Source organism: Portunus trituberculatus, chromosome 42 (genome assembly GCF_017591435.1).
Source record: "Portunus trituberculatus isolate SZX2019 chromosome 42, ASM1759143v1, whole genome shotgun sequence".
In the NCBI taxonomy this organism is placed as follows: domain Eukaryota; kingdom Metazoa; phylum Arthropoda; class Malacostraca; order Decapoda; family Portunidae; genus Portunus; species Portunus trituberculatus.
Window position 1 is genome coordinate 16791938 of NC_059296.1, and position 15000 is coordinate 16806937.

The 15000-nt window shown below is 40.3% G+C and overlaps 1 protein-coding gene across 7 annotated transcripts in view; it reads left to right on the forward strand.

The window, feature by feature from the left end:
- The window catches only part of LOC123517306 (uncharacterized membrane protein C20F10.07-like), a 277910-nt gene that overhangs the window by 85997 nt on the left and 176913 nt on the right, over positions 1-15000 (forward strand). Inside the window, exon 1 of one of the 7 annotated variants that reach the window (XM_045277260.1) lies at positions 7877-8235. The exons of the other annotated variants lie outside the window; for them this stretch is intronic. Within the exon in view, the coding sequence (XP_045133195.1) occupies positions 8112-8235 (124 nt within the window). The 5' untranslated portion in view covers positions 7877-8111. Of the gene's footprint in view, positions 1-7876; positions 8236-15000 lie in introns of those variants that run through there. 7 annotated transcript variants of the gene reach the window in all.

Sequence of the window (15000 nt, forward strand, 5' to 3'; positions counted from 1 at the left end):
GTGTGTGTGTGTGTGTGTGTGTGTGTGTGTGTGTGTGTGTTAGTGGAGGTCTTGTTTACTTGGTGGTGATGTGTTTTACAGATTGAGTTCAAACAAATGCGGAGAGATACTGTTTGGATGTTGACGGTTTTTGAGGCAGCGTTGCGTCCGGACGGCGCGGCGGCCATATCACGTCCCTAATGACAGCATGACTCCAGCTGATGAAACGGGTTAAAAAAAAGTTTTGTGCAAACACGATTATTATAAAGATGTTTTGAATATTGTCATCGAGAATTATTTTTTTCAGCGAGTAAAGTGTACCACCATTACCACCACCACCGCCACCATTACTATTACCATTACTAGATAGAAATTAAATAAAAACGAAACTGAAATACATAAATAGATAACAGAAAATATGAATAACTTGAATGTATGGAATGGCCTTAATGATCTTGCTGTAAGTGCCGAGTCATTAGTTACCTTTAAAAGAATTAGACAAACTTATGAATGAGGATGATAGGTGAAAAATAGACAGGCATATTTCATACATGAACATCCACATATAGTCAGGAAGGCTTCCTGTAGCTTCCCTTATGTTCTTATATTAACAACCAACTTCAGCTCCATAACACACTATTGCAATGATATCAGGGTTCTTTTCCTCGGCGTGCTCGGTTCGTTACATGGGGGTGGGGACAGGAGCCAAGCCTTTCCAGTGGTGAGGGCTGCTGGGTGGGGAGCAGAGTGGTCCCGGCGGAGATGCCTCGTCAGTCCCACTTACCGGGCCATCACTTGCCGCATCTCCTTCCACTCTCTTTCCCCATAAGACATCCGGACTCGCTTCATCAGGCGCTCCCCTACATGAGAGAGAGAGAGAGAGAGAGAGAGAGAGAGAGAGAGAGAGAGAGAGAGAGAGAGAGAGAGAGAGATGCATGAATTTGCACTCTCGGAAAAGGATTCTCTCTCTCTCTCTCTCTCTCTCTCTCTCTCTCTCTCTCTCTCTCTCTCTCTCTCTCTCTCTCTCTCTCTCTCTCTCTCTCTCTCTCTCTCTCTCTCTCTCTCTCTCTCTCTCTCTATTGCACTCAAACTTCCCTCCATTACCTGAGTGCAATCATCGCTCCTGAATTCCAGCACAAAAGCACGTTGATTTTTCTGAGTGACGGACAGGGAACATTGCAACATTTTCACTTTAATCTGAGCATTCAAGCATCAGGCTACGGTCACTCAACAAAAAGACCTGGAAAGAATTGTACAAGGATGCCTTTTATTTATTGATTTTCATAACATTTCACTGATTTTACTATTTTGTTTTTAGATTCTTAAATGTTCTGTGGAAAGGAAAATGAAAGTGACAGAGATTCAGCGTATGTTGCTTGTACTTTCTTTGCATTCGTTCCAGATGATCACGAGGATGTTGTGACTGCCAAGTAGGATCCAGCCAGCCACTCAAGATGCTAATGTCTTGCTGATCAGATGTGATATTTTTTTTCTTGTCAGTGTATACAAGGCGATGATTACCTGCTTTAATGGAAGGTTATGATGATTGGCAGGTGAATGACTGACGGATGTTTGCTGCTGTTGGGTAGTGAGTGTAGTGAGTGATAGTTTGATAATCAGTGTTGAATGTTGGGTGGCGAGTGCTGGTTGTTGCAGAGCAGTGAATTGGATACCGTTGTAGTGGAGAATGTTTTGTGTGTTGAATAAATGAGAGTGGCTTGTGTGTATTGCGTGGTGGTGTCAAATATGCATTGGTCGTTTTACTTCCTTATCTTGCTGCAGTGCTGCACACCTCAGATTGGCTGGAAACCCATTTTTATGGATGGATAAAGAGGTCAGGCTGGAGAACAATGACGCCCTAACTCGACTCTCCAACACTTACTCTTCAGTTTTGATTGTGTTGCGAAGTAAGAATCCTTTATCCTATGACATGATGACAATTGTTGATCATCATATCGACTCCTGTTTTTTTCCATTAACTGCCAGGGGAGGCTGTGCGCTAATCACCCTATCAGACTCAGAGCAACGCTTGTTGATCATAAGATTTTTTGTTCTAATGGAACGACTACACAAGTTAAACTTTGTGAAGATATAACATAATACAATTCTTCATACGTAAATTATAGTCATATGAATGATTTCGAAAAAAAAAAATTGATTATGAATGTGTAATCAAATTGAAAGGCGAGATGCCACAGACATCTATCGGCATTGATGTAGTTCATTAGAAATCGAAGGACTGATTACATAGTAATTTTAAAAAATGCTAAAAATGTGATAAGAATACGAAATACAGCAATTCCCCATCATGTCTCAACAGTTCAACGTGGCAATCAATGACGCCGTCATTTATCATTATTTTTGTAATATAAAAGGCTTTTGCGTCTTAAATAATTACTTTATATTATCTTACATTTCACGTTTCCTTAATAACTGTTGAATATTTCTCACTATTCAGTAGTGCTGAGAATAACTTACTATTGTTTTTCACTTTAATGAAACAAAGGAATGAATTCCGTGTCAAACGGAGGCAACCTACCTAGGTGATACATGATCTTCAAAACGTTATTTACAAGCACACATGACAAGTTAATGTCTTGAAAATCAAATAAAGTTTATTTATAATAGACTAGGTCTGTTTTATGAGGAATAAGTTATAATGCCGGATGGTGAATGAAACAGACCACACAATGCTAATACACTTTGTATAGATAGGCGATTGTATTACGTGTCTATGTATTCTTGACGGAATTCAGTGTTTGACTTAAATGTTTTCTGGCACTGATGCGTGATCAGCTCTGTCGAATTGCTGCTGGAATGGCATACACTTCCAGTTTCCTTATTCCACACTGAGCCAGCAAAAATCCCGCATATTCCCCCATTGGTTACACTGACACACTAAATTACATTTCTTGGCATTGGTGTTTACATGGTGCCTGTTTCCTCCCCGCCGTCTGCATCCCTGCTGCTCTGTTTAGCCTTCCCCATCCCCACTCCCCTTGCGCGGTGTGGGAAGTTTTGACGTAAACTTGTTATAGATATGTAAGTTGTTGAAAGTTGTTTTAATTCAAGGATTATGGTGTGTGTGTGTGTGTGTGTGTGTGTGTGTGTGTGTGTGTGTGTGTGTGTGTGTGTGTGTGTGTGCGCGCGCGCGGGCATGCTGTGGGACTATCCGTGAGGAAGAGATAGATACATGGACAGACAGACAGACAGACATATATATATATATATATATATATATATATATATATATATATATATATATATATATATATATATATATATATATATATATATATATATAGAGAGAGAGAGAGAGAGAGAGAGAGAGAGAGAGAGATATATATATATATATATATAGAGAGAGAGAGAGAGAGAGAGAGAGATCTTCAAAAAAATGTAGTTCAGAGATATGAAACACCTGTTGTACCTGGAAACGAGAGAGGGAACATTTAGATTACAGTTTGTGCAAACACAAGGTTCCTACTTACTTCGCATAATAAGAGGAAAATTGAATAAATGGCACAACAATGCATTCGCCCCTCAAACCAGCTTAAGGGTCATATTCTTAAACTCTTCGGCTTCTTTTATATTCTTTAACTGGTTTTAGTGAAAGTTATTGGGTTTTCAAGGTATTTTCATAAGATTGGAGGTAATTTTGATAAGTAGTCTCCATTATTGATGTGAAGAACACCCACGAAACCCTAACCTATCATCTTCATGGTCTTTGAAAGTTGTTTTTATAGGAATTGAAAGTGTTAAGTCAATATATTCTGGCGTGTGCGGCACATTTACAGGCAGTGTTTGCTGATAGTTATGTTCCTCAGTCTATTTACGTTAGCTAGAGCATTTTACACTTATTTCCTTGCTGTGTATGAACCTGATATATGATCTTAATTGGAGTCTCGTGTAAGGTGGGGTGGAAATTAATTCGAGTAGCTAGTAAAACAAAAAGAATAAAAAGCACAGCGAAAATTCTTGTAGGCGGGTAGATTATGAAGCGTTAAATGGAAATGCTCGTTGTCCCTTGGAGTGGAAGAGTTAAAGGGAAATACTTGTAGCTCAACGAAGTGTGAAGGAAAAATGCTCCTGCATAAAACTGTAAAGTGGAAATCCTCGTGGCCTTCTGAAGTGTGAAGTGAATATACAGACAGCCTGGTACTGGTCGTAGTTAGTATATTTCCCTCTGAAATATATTTTGAAATTGTAATCAGAAAGTTCTAAGAATCTGCAAGCGAGGAAATTTCTACACTGCTGTAAGTTTCAATTAAGAGACATAAAAGCGGCACAACTGCCTCCGTAAAAGAGAACGTTGTGCTTTATGAGAAACCAGCAGAGGGTAAACAATACCTTATATTGTGCGGTTTAAAAAAAAGAAAAGAAAAAGATAAAAAAGAAAATGACAGCTGGTGTGTTCATGCAGGTGGCGTTTTCAAATTAGAAGGGAGACACGTTCTTGTATGAGAATTGTATCTTCTCGTGGTGTTATCGCAATTCTTTATTCTTTGATAATTCCAACAACACTGGATATTCCTCTTTCGTATGACCATCTTCACATCCATGCTGCTGGTGACTAGAACGAGCTTGCCACCAACAGGTCACCGGTCGTTCTCATTGCCATCTGCAAGGTGTGCTGCGGAAACCATATACCTAAGGATAAGTGGTAAAAGTGAAGCGTAGATTGATAACTAATGTGAAACTGTGGTGTGTTAGCGTCCAAACGTGACACACACACACACACACACACACACACACACACACACACACACACACACACACACACACACACACACACACACACACACACACACACACACACACACACACACACACACACACACACACACACACACACACACACACACACACACACACACACACACACACACACACACCTGCGAAAGCAAACACTATGCCAGTAAGTATAATTGAAAACACTAGCAATACAAATCAACCTAGAAATAAACCATACATACAGCACATATATACACGAATACATCCACCAAATACACAAGATCAATGAACCAATACGCCATTTGCTGCAACCCTAGCAAGTGAAGCGGCACCAAGGCTTGTATTCAATTAGGAAGTCTTGGGATGTGTATCGAGGAGAATCTTGATGCCACCTGCCGCTCCTCCACCCCTAGCCTCCCCTTGCTCTTCCTCCAGGTTGTGTTGTGCCTCCCTTATTGGATACTAATGAGGCAGGCTGCTCCAGTAGTTGTCCGTGCCTCTGCAGGTGAATGGAGAGAGAGAGAGAGAGAGAGAGAGAGAGAGAGAGAGAGAGAGAGAGAGAGAGAGAGAGAGAGAGAGAGAGAGTGTGTGTGTGTGTGTGTGTGTTTGTGTATTGTAGTTTATCACATTCTTGGTCATGCTTATTCATACCAACATTACTAAAAAAAAAATGCACATAAATTCACATGAAAACTTTTAATGAGGAGTCATGCTTTCATGTTTTCCAGCAATGGCACTTTAAGGGATTCTGGACAGTAGGTTCTAGAAGTATCGAGTAAAATCCAACTGAACAGGGAAAGGTAAATGAGGTTTTGGAACACAAAGAACGTTAAAGAAGCGAGGCCTAAGAATGATAATTAGACCATTTTAACACCTGTATTGGATATATTCATCACCGGACTTTATTTTTGAAGTGTAAATAACATATAAGAGCAAGACCTCACAATGTTCGAGGATCAATAACCAAATTGGTATTCTTAGGATTTTCTATTGAGTATGTTTCGTTTAGCAATATTTTGTTTTCCGGATACGGAGTAAGCTGTGGTCAGTGTCATTTTTCTTATTCTTGACAAAGGACTAGAGTGTTGTACCTGATAGATTATTATTTATGGTAAAACAGAGTAAATCACATTACATACAAAGACAATGAAGGTGAGGCAACACCAGGAAGTGTTGCCGTATCAGACGTTGAGTACCCTGCTGAACTCACTTTCATCTCCTCTTTCGAAACATAACAGTCTATAGGTTCTTATCAGATCTGTTTTTTTTTTCTATGCAAGAGGGAAAACTGCAAGGGCAACAAAATGTAAAAAAAAAAAAGGTTCACTGGAGCTGCAGGTTCCCTAAAAGATCTGAAAGAGTCATCCAAAAGCCAGGGACAAATGTCTTGACACCTCTCTCTTAAAAGAAGTCAAGTCGTAGGAAGATGGAAATACAGAAGCAGGCAGGGAGTTCCAGAGTTTACCAGTGAAAGATATGAATGATTGAGAGTACTACTGGTTAACTCTTGTATGAGAATTAGAGGGTTGTACAGAATAGGGATGAGAGGAAGAAGAAAGCCTTGTGCAGCGAGGCCGCAGGAGGAGGGGAGGCACACATGGGTGATGGAAGATTGAGAAAAAAAAGAAAAGAACACAATAGAAATAAATATGGCAGATGTTACTTTACTCTCACCTCAGGATGGTCAAGCAACGGATGGACACTGATCGTACGTCCGAATATTAATCAAAATGGCGTGAATAGTTGCCTGCATGTTCTGTCAAGATGTTCACTAACATATCGGGTTAAGTGCCATTCAGGAGAAGAAGAAAGTTATATATGCATCTCGTCTTTTATTCAAAATAAATTCGTGTGCTTCAGTAGAGTGATACTAAACTAGTCTTTACAGGCGAATCTGATGCTCCATTTCGCCATATACAAGTTTGTTATCTCGGCTAACAACAATCTGCCATCTCCGCTTACGCACGATGATTGCTTTATTGATAGAGTGACACTGTTTTGCCCCTGCTTCTTGCTTTTCGCCTAAGTTAAGCCAAGGCAAGTAGAGGAACACTATTAGTAGAGTATAGCAAACTGTGAAATATCGTGAACCAGATTTCCCATGTAATAATTTCAATGAGCTTTCGTAAATTGATCGGCCTCTCGCTTAACTACCTAATTCTCTTCATTCGCCACATAATACCGAAGGATAAGCGTTGTTAGAGTAAACTGTGATAACCAGGATGCCACAGGTTAAAGGATTCTTTCTCCCCAACACACTGAAGGTCAAGGCGAGGTTGCTTGAGTGTGGAAATACCGAGTCCTTGTCCTTCGTCCACAACTTTGCCTTTACGAAGATCATTAAAGATAGTTTTCAGCCAATCTGAGCTGCGTAGTGCTGGAACAGGGAATGCACACACACACACACACACACACACACACACACACACACACACACACACACACACACACACACACACACACACACACACACACACACACACACACGCATTCACCAGCACTACGGCATCCATTTTATTGATCTACGAAACCCAGCAATTGTGACTCAGTGATACACTCTACAGTAGTTGAGCGTCCAGCAGTTTCACGCACTTACCATACTTTGCCAATCACTACGGCCTTCCATGAAAACAGTTCATCACCACCTCGCACACGCTGACAAAAAAAGAAAAAAAAAGGAAAAGAAACACCCTTTTGATCATCTTTACATAGCATGTACAGTACGTATAGTAACTGGTTGGAGCTTGCGCAGTGGTCAGTGCTCAGGAGTCTTGCGATTCCTGACGTGAATGCAAACGAAGCACGAGGAACATTCGCTGAGGCTCTATCAGATTCATTAATCTTCCAAGAGAAACAGAGGAGTTGAAAAATTATCTCATTCTCTTTTTAGATTTTTTTTGTTCTTATGATATGTAGATGTATCGTGTCTTGATGTTTTGTTTACTACCTGCCACTATTCATTGCTGGCACAACAACATGTCCTTGATACATGTTGTTCCCATAGCATATGCATGGTTATTCGTATTCATAGCGTCATCCACAGCTTACTGTATCTGCAAACATGATATATTCAGCTTGTTAATTCTGATGCAAGAACTCCTCACACACTCCTGTTCTCTTGTCCTAGACACATTCACAAGACACCGCTGCACTCGGACACAACTCGGTAGTGATGTGCACTGGATTCAAAAGGCTTTAGGAAATCATACGAGTTTGAAGAAAGTTTTTACGTTTCTAGTGATAGAATGACAAGATTCTTACATTATCAAGAAGGTTAATGGTCTTCAGAATCTAACTAATTATCTTTATGGTCTTGGCAAATGATCGTGTGAAAGAGCAAAAGCATTTCTAATTACGAGCCATAAAGTCACAGCTTTGTGTATCCCTGTTCACACTAAATGTCGCCGCTGCGTCGTCGCTCCATCAGCGTTCCGGAAGACTTGTCCACCTTTCTCCTCAACGTTAAATCTCCAGTTCCTTTAAGGGCTACAAAGAAATTGACCGTAAGCTTCTTAGAGATAGGTAAGTTGACTGAGGTAACTTAACTTTGGTGCAAGCTTTACAGTGAGTGTGTGAGGAAAACGTCTTTTAAATTAATCAGTTTGTTGTTCTCGTATATTACATCTATTACATTGTCATTATTATGATCTTTTTTCGATTTTGTTCTGATTTGTCTTGTTTGCTTATCCTACTGTTCTTCATAATCACCACCACCACCACCACCAGCTTGAGCCTCATACAGTCCTATCTCTGACTAAGGACAGAACTTTCCACACGCCACAAATCCTGTCCTGTCTCGGGAGTCAGAGAAACTGTTCACGCAATGGATGTGTGGAAAGAATTTCAGCCTGATAGATAATAAAATTGTTGCCACTGAATTAGGGAGCTGCTGTTGTTGTTGTTGTTGTTGTTGTTGTTGTTGTTGTTGTTGTTGTTGTTGTTGTTGCTGTGTGTGTGTGTGTGTGTGTGTGTGTGTGTGTGTGTGAGAGAGAGAGAGAGAGAGAGAGAGAGAGAGAGAGAGAGAGAGAGAGAGAGAGAGAGAGAGAAATTAGTTGCGTGTGTTCACATGCGCGTGTGCTGACGTAGTTGTCAACCCCGGCGTGCATGCATCGCCTTAGTACGTACGAGAGTAAACCAAAAACAACTGAAAATGTCTCGTTGGCACCACCCCAAGGCAGAAACAACTGTGTAGGTCGACTGAATATCAAGTCTTCTGGAGTCTCCATTTGTGAGGCAGATGAGAAAGTGGTGGTGCAGTGGCTACAGAGCGGCGGGGTGAGGTGTGTGGTGGTAGGAAGACGCGAGGAAGTAATACAATAGAAAAAATGCAAAGCGAAAAGCTAAACCTTGCAGAACTGGCAGTTTTAAAGAGGATGTTTATGAGATTTACAGGATGACATTATGAAATGACCCTGTAAAGAAAAAGACTAGCCTGTAAAGCTTGCATTCGAAAAAAAAAGTTATGGAAACAACAAAGGGGAAAATAATATTTCTATGTTTTCTCTCTGTAATATTCATAATTGTGTAGACAGTGCTTGGATTCTCTTGCAGATGAAAATAGTTTTTGATTGATCTCAGGATGCTTATATAACTTTTCTTAACGAGTGAGTAGTTTTATAGTTACATTGTATGAAACAAGACTGTTACCAGTATTTACGTACAGTACAGTTAAACTAAGATGTTTATTTTGGTTTAACTCTTTTTTATATGTTCTTTTCAATTATGTTGTGTGGGATTGGTAGTTCATCTCGAAATGATTTAGTAACCAAGCTTCACTGTGTAGCTTATCAGTATCATTTTACGATATAAACATCAAAACTGTAGGTAAATGAGTTAAATGTGAAGTGTGTGGATATTTTTTCACATTTGTATTAAAACATTTCTTTTGAATAATTCATTTTTTGTACCGTCAAAAAGCTTCGCTATTTTGCTGGTGAGGTGACTGGTGATGTTATTAATGGAAAAAAGGCCAAGCGTCGATCTTTTTGATTAATCACAAAACGTTTCTCCAGTTGTGCTAACTGTCACTGTGTGGCATCCGTCTCCAACTGCCTGTAAATATTGCCAGTGATATCATGACCATGCTCGAAATTTACTCCGTAATGTTTTGTCAAATTATATAAGAAAGTGTAGATAAATTACATAAAATGATGTACATATCGTCATAATGTATGAAGTAATCGAAAAAAATCTTCTGCAAGTACATTGGGTATGACTTTGTACTTCATACATGTTGTGGATGCTTTTAAGAACCTAATCTCTTTATATTTTATTATCATTTCTATAGCATTTCTATAGACAGATGGATTCATAGCTACCTGTTCTTTTTTTTAATACATGGGTATTGCATCTCACTTCCTTTCATGAGGTACGTTGTCAGTTATCACAAAGAGGAGTATGTAAAGAGTGGCTTAAAGCTTCCATTTTGTCAATTGTTCTCTAAATCTAAGTAAAATTCCCAGAATCAGATACAGACGAAAAAGGAGCTGAATAAGGAGGAGGAGGAGGAGGAGGAGGAGGAGGAGGAGGGGAAGAAGAAGAGCAGGAGGAGGAAGAGAAGGGATTCAGCATGAGAGGAAGTGAGGGGTTGGAGTAGGAGGAAGAAGTGTAGAGGGATAAAAGGGAGAGGAGGACGAGCTTGAGGGATGGATTGGAAGACGATAAAAGGTGAAAGATGAGAAAATGAAGAATAAAGGAATATCCGTGAAGGAAACGGAAAGACGGAGGAGGACGGGAAAGAGATGAAGATAAAAGAGAATGACGAGTAGGGAGAAGAAGAATGCTGATGCGAGCGAATGGAGCTAGATGAAAGATAAAGAATATGGAATTGCAGAAATTTCTGAAGAACGAAAAAAATAAAGAAAATGAGAACAGAAACAAAAGATGGAAGAGAAAGAAGAGAGGGATAAGATATAAGATAACGCATTGGAGGATGACGAGAAAGAGAAGAGACTGGAAAAAGCAAAAGAACAAAAGCAAGATAGTGACAAACAGACAGACTACAAGAAAAAAAAATAATGAAAGGTTAGAGACAAGAGAAAGAAGAGGAGAGAACGAAAGAATAAGCTGAAAACAATAAGGAGACGAATTAGAAGCAAAGAGTGTTAGAATGAGAAGAAAGAGATGTTAAAGAACCAAGACATGAAAATAACATTCCTAGCTCATTTCTTCAACACACACACACACACATGAATTACCTTCCTGATGGCGAAGAACACATACCTAACACACACTTGAGTTTGTACACCTACTGGCTATTTCGTGAAGGAAGGAAATTGTTGCCTGCGTGATATTGTTTCCGTCTGACTAAATAATATTTATTGCAGTAGTAGTAGTAGTAGTAGTAGTAGTAGTAGTAGTAGTAGTAGTAGTAGTAGTAGTAGTAGTAGTAGTAGTAGTAGTAGTAGTAGTAGTAGTAGTAGTAGTAGTAGTAGTAGTAGTAGTAGTAGTAGTAGTAGTAGTAGTAGTAGTAGTAGTAGTAGTAGTAGTTGTAGTAGTATTAATAGTAGTGAGTTTCTGAGGTATATAATTTTTTTTCTCTCTCTTTTCTCTCTCTTTTCTCTCTCTTCTTTTCTCTTTCTATGGTCTGTCTCGTCCCGTCCGCTGAGTGACTGATGGACCATGTGAGAACCCTTCACTCCATTTCTGCATTTACTCTCTCTCTCTCTCTCTCTCTCTCTCTCTCTCTCTCTCTCTCTCTCTCTCTCTCTCTCTCTCTCTCTCTCTCTCTCTCTCTCTCTCTCTCGCCTTTCATTATATCCTTTATTCATATCTCGATCCTTCCATTATCTTTTATACTTACTTTATGACACACACACACACACACACACACACACACACACACACACACACACACACACACACACACACACACACACACACACACACACACACACACACACACACACACACACACACGGCAATTACCCTCCCCAGGCACTCGGGTCTCTGCCAACAAGAAGGTAATGGCTGCAGCTCATAATGGGATAGCCATGGGACTCCTCTCCTTCTTTCTCCTCCCCTTTTCCTCTTTTTCCCATTTCTCGTCTATTGTTTCTCTTGTCCATTACTCTACTTCTTTTTCCCTTTATTTTCCTGTTTTTTTTTTTAATCTGTTTCCTTCATCATGCAGTTCTTTTCAGTTCTCTTCAGGGTTTTCTTGTTTTTTTTTATCTTTCTCTTTTCTCTGTTTTTCCCTTTTCTTTCCTTCCTTTGCTAGTTCTTGCTTTCCTTTTTTCGTTCTTTCCTCTTTTTCTCACTTTTCTCTCTGTTTCATTTATCATATTCTTGTTCTCTTCTTTGTCTTTTCTTTTCTTTTATTCTTTTTTTTCCTTCCTTTGCTTTCCCATGCTTATTTTTTTCTTTTTTTTCCCTCCTCTTCTCACTCCGTTCCTCTTTCCTATATCTTATCATTCCCTTCATCTTTTATTGTTTCCTTATATTTCTTTCTCGTCATGTTCTTTGTCTTCCTCCCATTTTTTTCTTTCCTCTCATTTCTCTTTTCTCTTTGTTGTTTTTCTTCTTGTCTTCCTTCCTCTGTTTTCTGTCTTCATTTCCTTCTTCCTCTCTATCCTCTTACTTTCCTACTATCCTTTCTCCTTTTCTTTTTCCACTCCTCTCCTTCCTTTTGCTTCCCTTTTTCGTTTTTGCTCCTTCTCTCACTTCCTCCTTGTGTCCTCTCATGTTTTCTTTTCTTCATCTTCTTCCCTTTTCCTTTTATCGTTCCTTCTCTTCATCTTCCTCTCTTATTTCCTTTCTTATTTTCCTTCTCTCCTTTTCTTCCACTTGCATTCCTCTCTCTCTCTCTTTTCCTCCTTCTCTCACTTTTCCTCTGTTTCCTCTCACATTTTCCTCCTCGTCGAGCGTCCTCTTCTTGCGCCATCATCTTCCTCCTCCATCCTCCTGCTGTCAGTCGTCTCGATACAAACAATTCCCTCGAAAATTTGCTGTTGTTTGACCACCTGATTCTGAGCCACGCCTCCCCACCCTCTTGCGTCCTGCCAGCCATCAGCCATCAGCCATCAGTCCTCGGATTAAAGCCACTGTTCGGCCTCTTGGCTTGTCTTCATGGCACAAAAGGGCATAGTTGGTGCAGCTTTAAGGCAATTCCCAGCCGTCCGTGTGCGTGCCGCTAGTGGGGAAGCTAAATTAGTGATACTTACGCAGTTGATTATTCATGAGCAGGTGGCAATGATATCTGCTGTGTGTGTCTTTGCTGCGTAAGGAGGAGGAGGAGGAGGAGGAAGAGGAGGAGGAGGAGGAGAAGGAAGATAAGGAAGAGATGGTGGTGGTATGTGTGGAAGGCAGCAGTTTCAGCCGCACCCAGCGAGCTCCGGTGGACTAAACAAGAGTATGTGCTCACGGATCCAGTAACACACACACGTACAGAAAAGGTTGGTTGGTTTTTGCCGTGGCTGTAAGTGGTGCTCATAAACAGTTGCAGTGGCTTTTACCTGTCCGACAAAAGTATGGCTAACTTTTTTTTTATCACCGTGCAAGAAGTGTGTAGAGTGGGGATAGTAGTCAATATCACAGCGTATCCTTCAATTTTAATCCCTTGAATCTTTTTACATTTTTTTGAAGGGTTGGCTTATATTGTATGATTTTACGAAGCCTTTTCTTATCTGCTGTCTTAAAAACAAGTGAGTCATTCATTGTGTCTTGCGAAATTCTGCTTCTGAAATTCTCTAAATTCTTGGGATTCTAAGTTGTTATATAAAATGCTAATGAGATGAAGAACACCACACGGATGCAAAGGATTAAGACCGTATTAACTAGACAGGCTGTGCTGAAAGGAGATCAGCAGGTATTGTTTCAAAGCTCCTGTCTATATTAAGAGGATTATGAAGTTTTAGTGTATACAGTGTCCTTGGCGGTGAAAATAAACGTTACGTGATTTAATTAAGAACATCCTGTGTCTTATTGTGCCTGAATAGCGCGGTTTCATAAGTTTTCCAACGCACCTCAGTCCTGGAAAAGCTGAGAGGGATAGAATACATGCTTATTTGAGAGAGAGAGAGAGAGAGAGAGAGAGAGAGAGAGAGAGAGAGAGAGAGAGAGAGAGAGAGAGAGAGAGAGAGAGAGAGAGAGAGAGAGAGAGAGAGAGAGAGAGAGAGAGAGAGAGAGAGAGAGAGAGAGAGAGAGAGAGAGAGAGAGAGAGAGAGAGAGAGAGAGAGAGAGAGAGAGAGAGAGAGAGACGAACAAGCCACAAAGAGGAGAGGAGGCACAGACGGAGGAGTCTAGTTGGGTGACCTGCAGCCAATATTAGAACAGTTCCCAGCGTGGTAATGGCTCGCCGGGACGTGTTATGGCTGGGAGGGAAGGGCTGGACGTGCCAGGGAACTGCTGGGATGGGCTGCTGTGCGAGGGGAGAAAGTGGAGGGAAAGAGAGAAGAAATGGCGTTACTTATAGAGGGGAACGTGCTTATGGTAGGGGCAGTGAGGGAGTGGTAAGGGTGATGCTAGTAAGGAGCAGCGGGCCAGACCCCTTGCCATTGTCACCATCAATAGGCGTGGCACATTCACCATCGTCCATTGAGCCATCAATGGCCTCAAGCAGCTCAGTTACATCATGGAACAACTCGCAAAATTAATTAAGTTGGTGTTTTCGTGAAATGTTTGATTGAATATGTATTACAAAATTATAGACAAATAACATCACATGAGTATTTTGCTTCTTGGTTCCAGTACAGTTAGATACATATATAAATCAGTACATTCATACATACATTCATACATACATACATACATACATACATACATACATAAGTGCATGACCAATAGTCAATTCCCTCCTTTTATGTTGAGTTTTCTCGGTATCTGAAGTCCTTTAATCTAATGAAAATGTATGAGAGACGTTATAATACATATATACACTATACAAATACATACTTATACGTTGATATACATGTATATAGCCTTTACCAGAAGTCTCCTCCCTCCCCTTGTGTTGTAGAGTTTTTCCAGTATCTCAAATCCCTTAAATCTGCCAAGAATCCATCAATATCAGGTTTTACTCATGTAAGGAGATTAACAGCAGATCAGTCTATTCAAGATCCAGGAAACAGTGAATGTGAGTGCAGAAGATTACTCCATTTTTTACCACACCAATACATATAAACATACATGCATACGTAAACCCAGTGACATGATATCGCTATAAAAGACTGATCAATTCGAGGCTCCCGACTGTCCTCTATCTAGTCAGGAGGCGCATTAGAGGCGTGGTGGTGTGCTGGAGCCCGGGAGATTGATGGTCGTACTGCAGGCCTGGCGTGACGGGAGGAA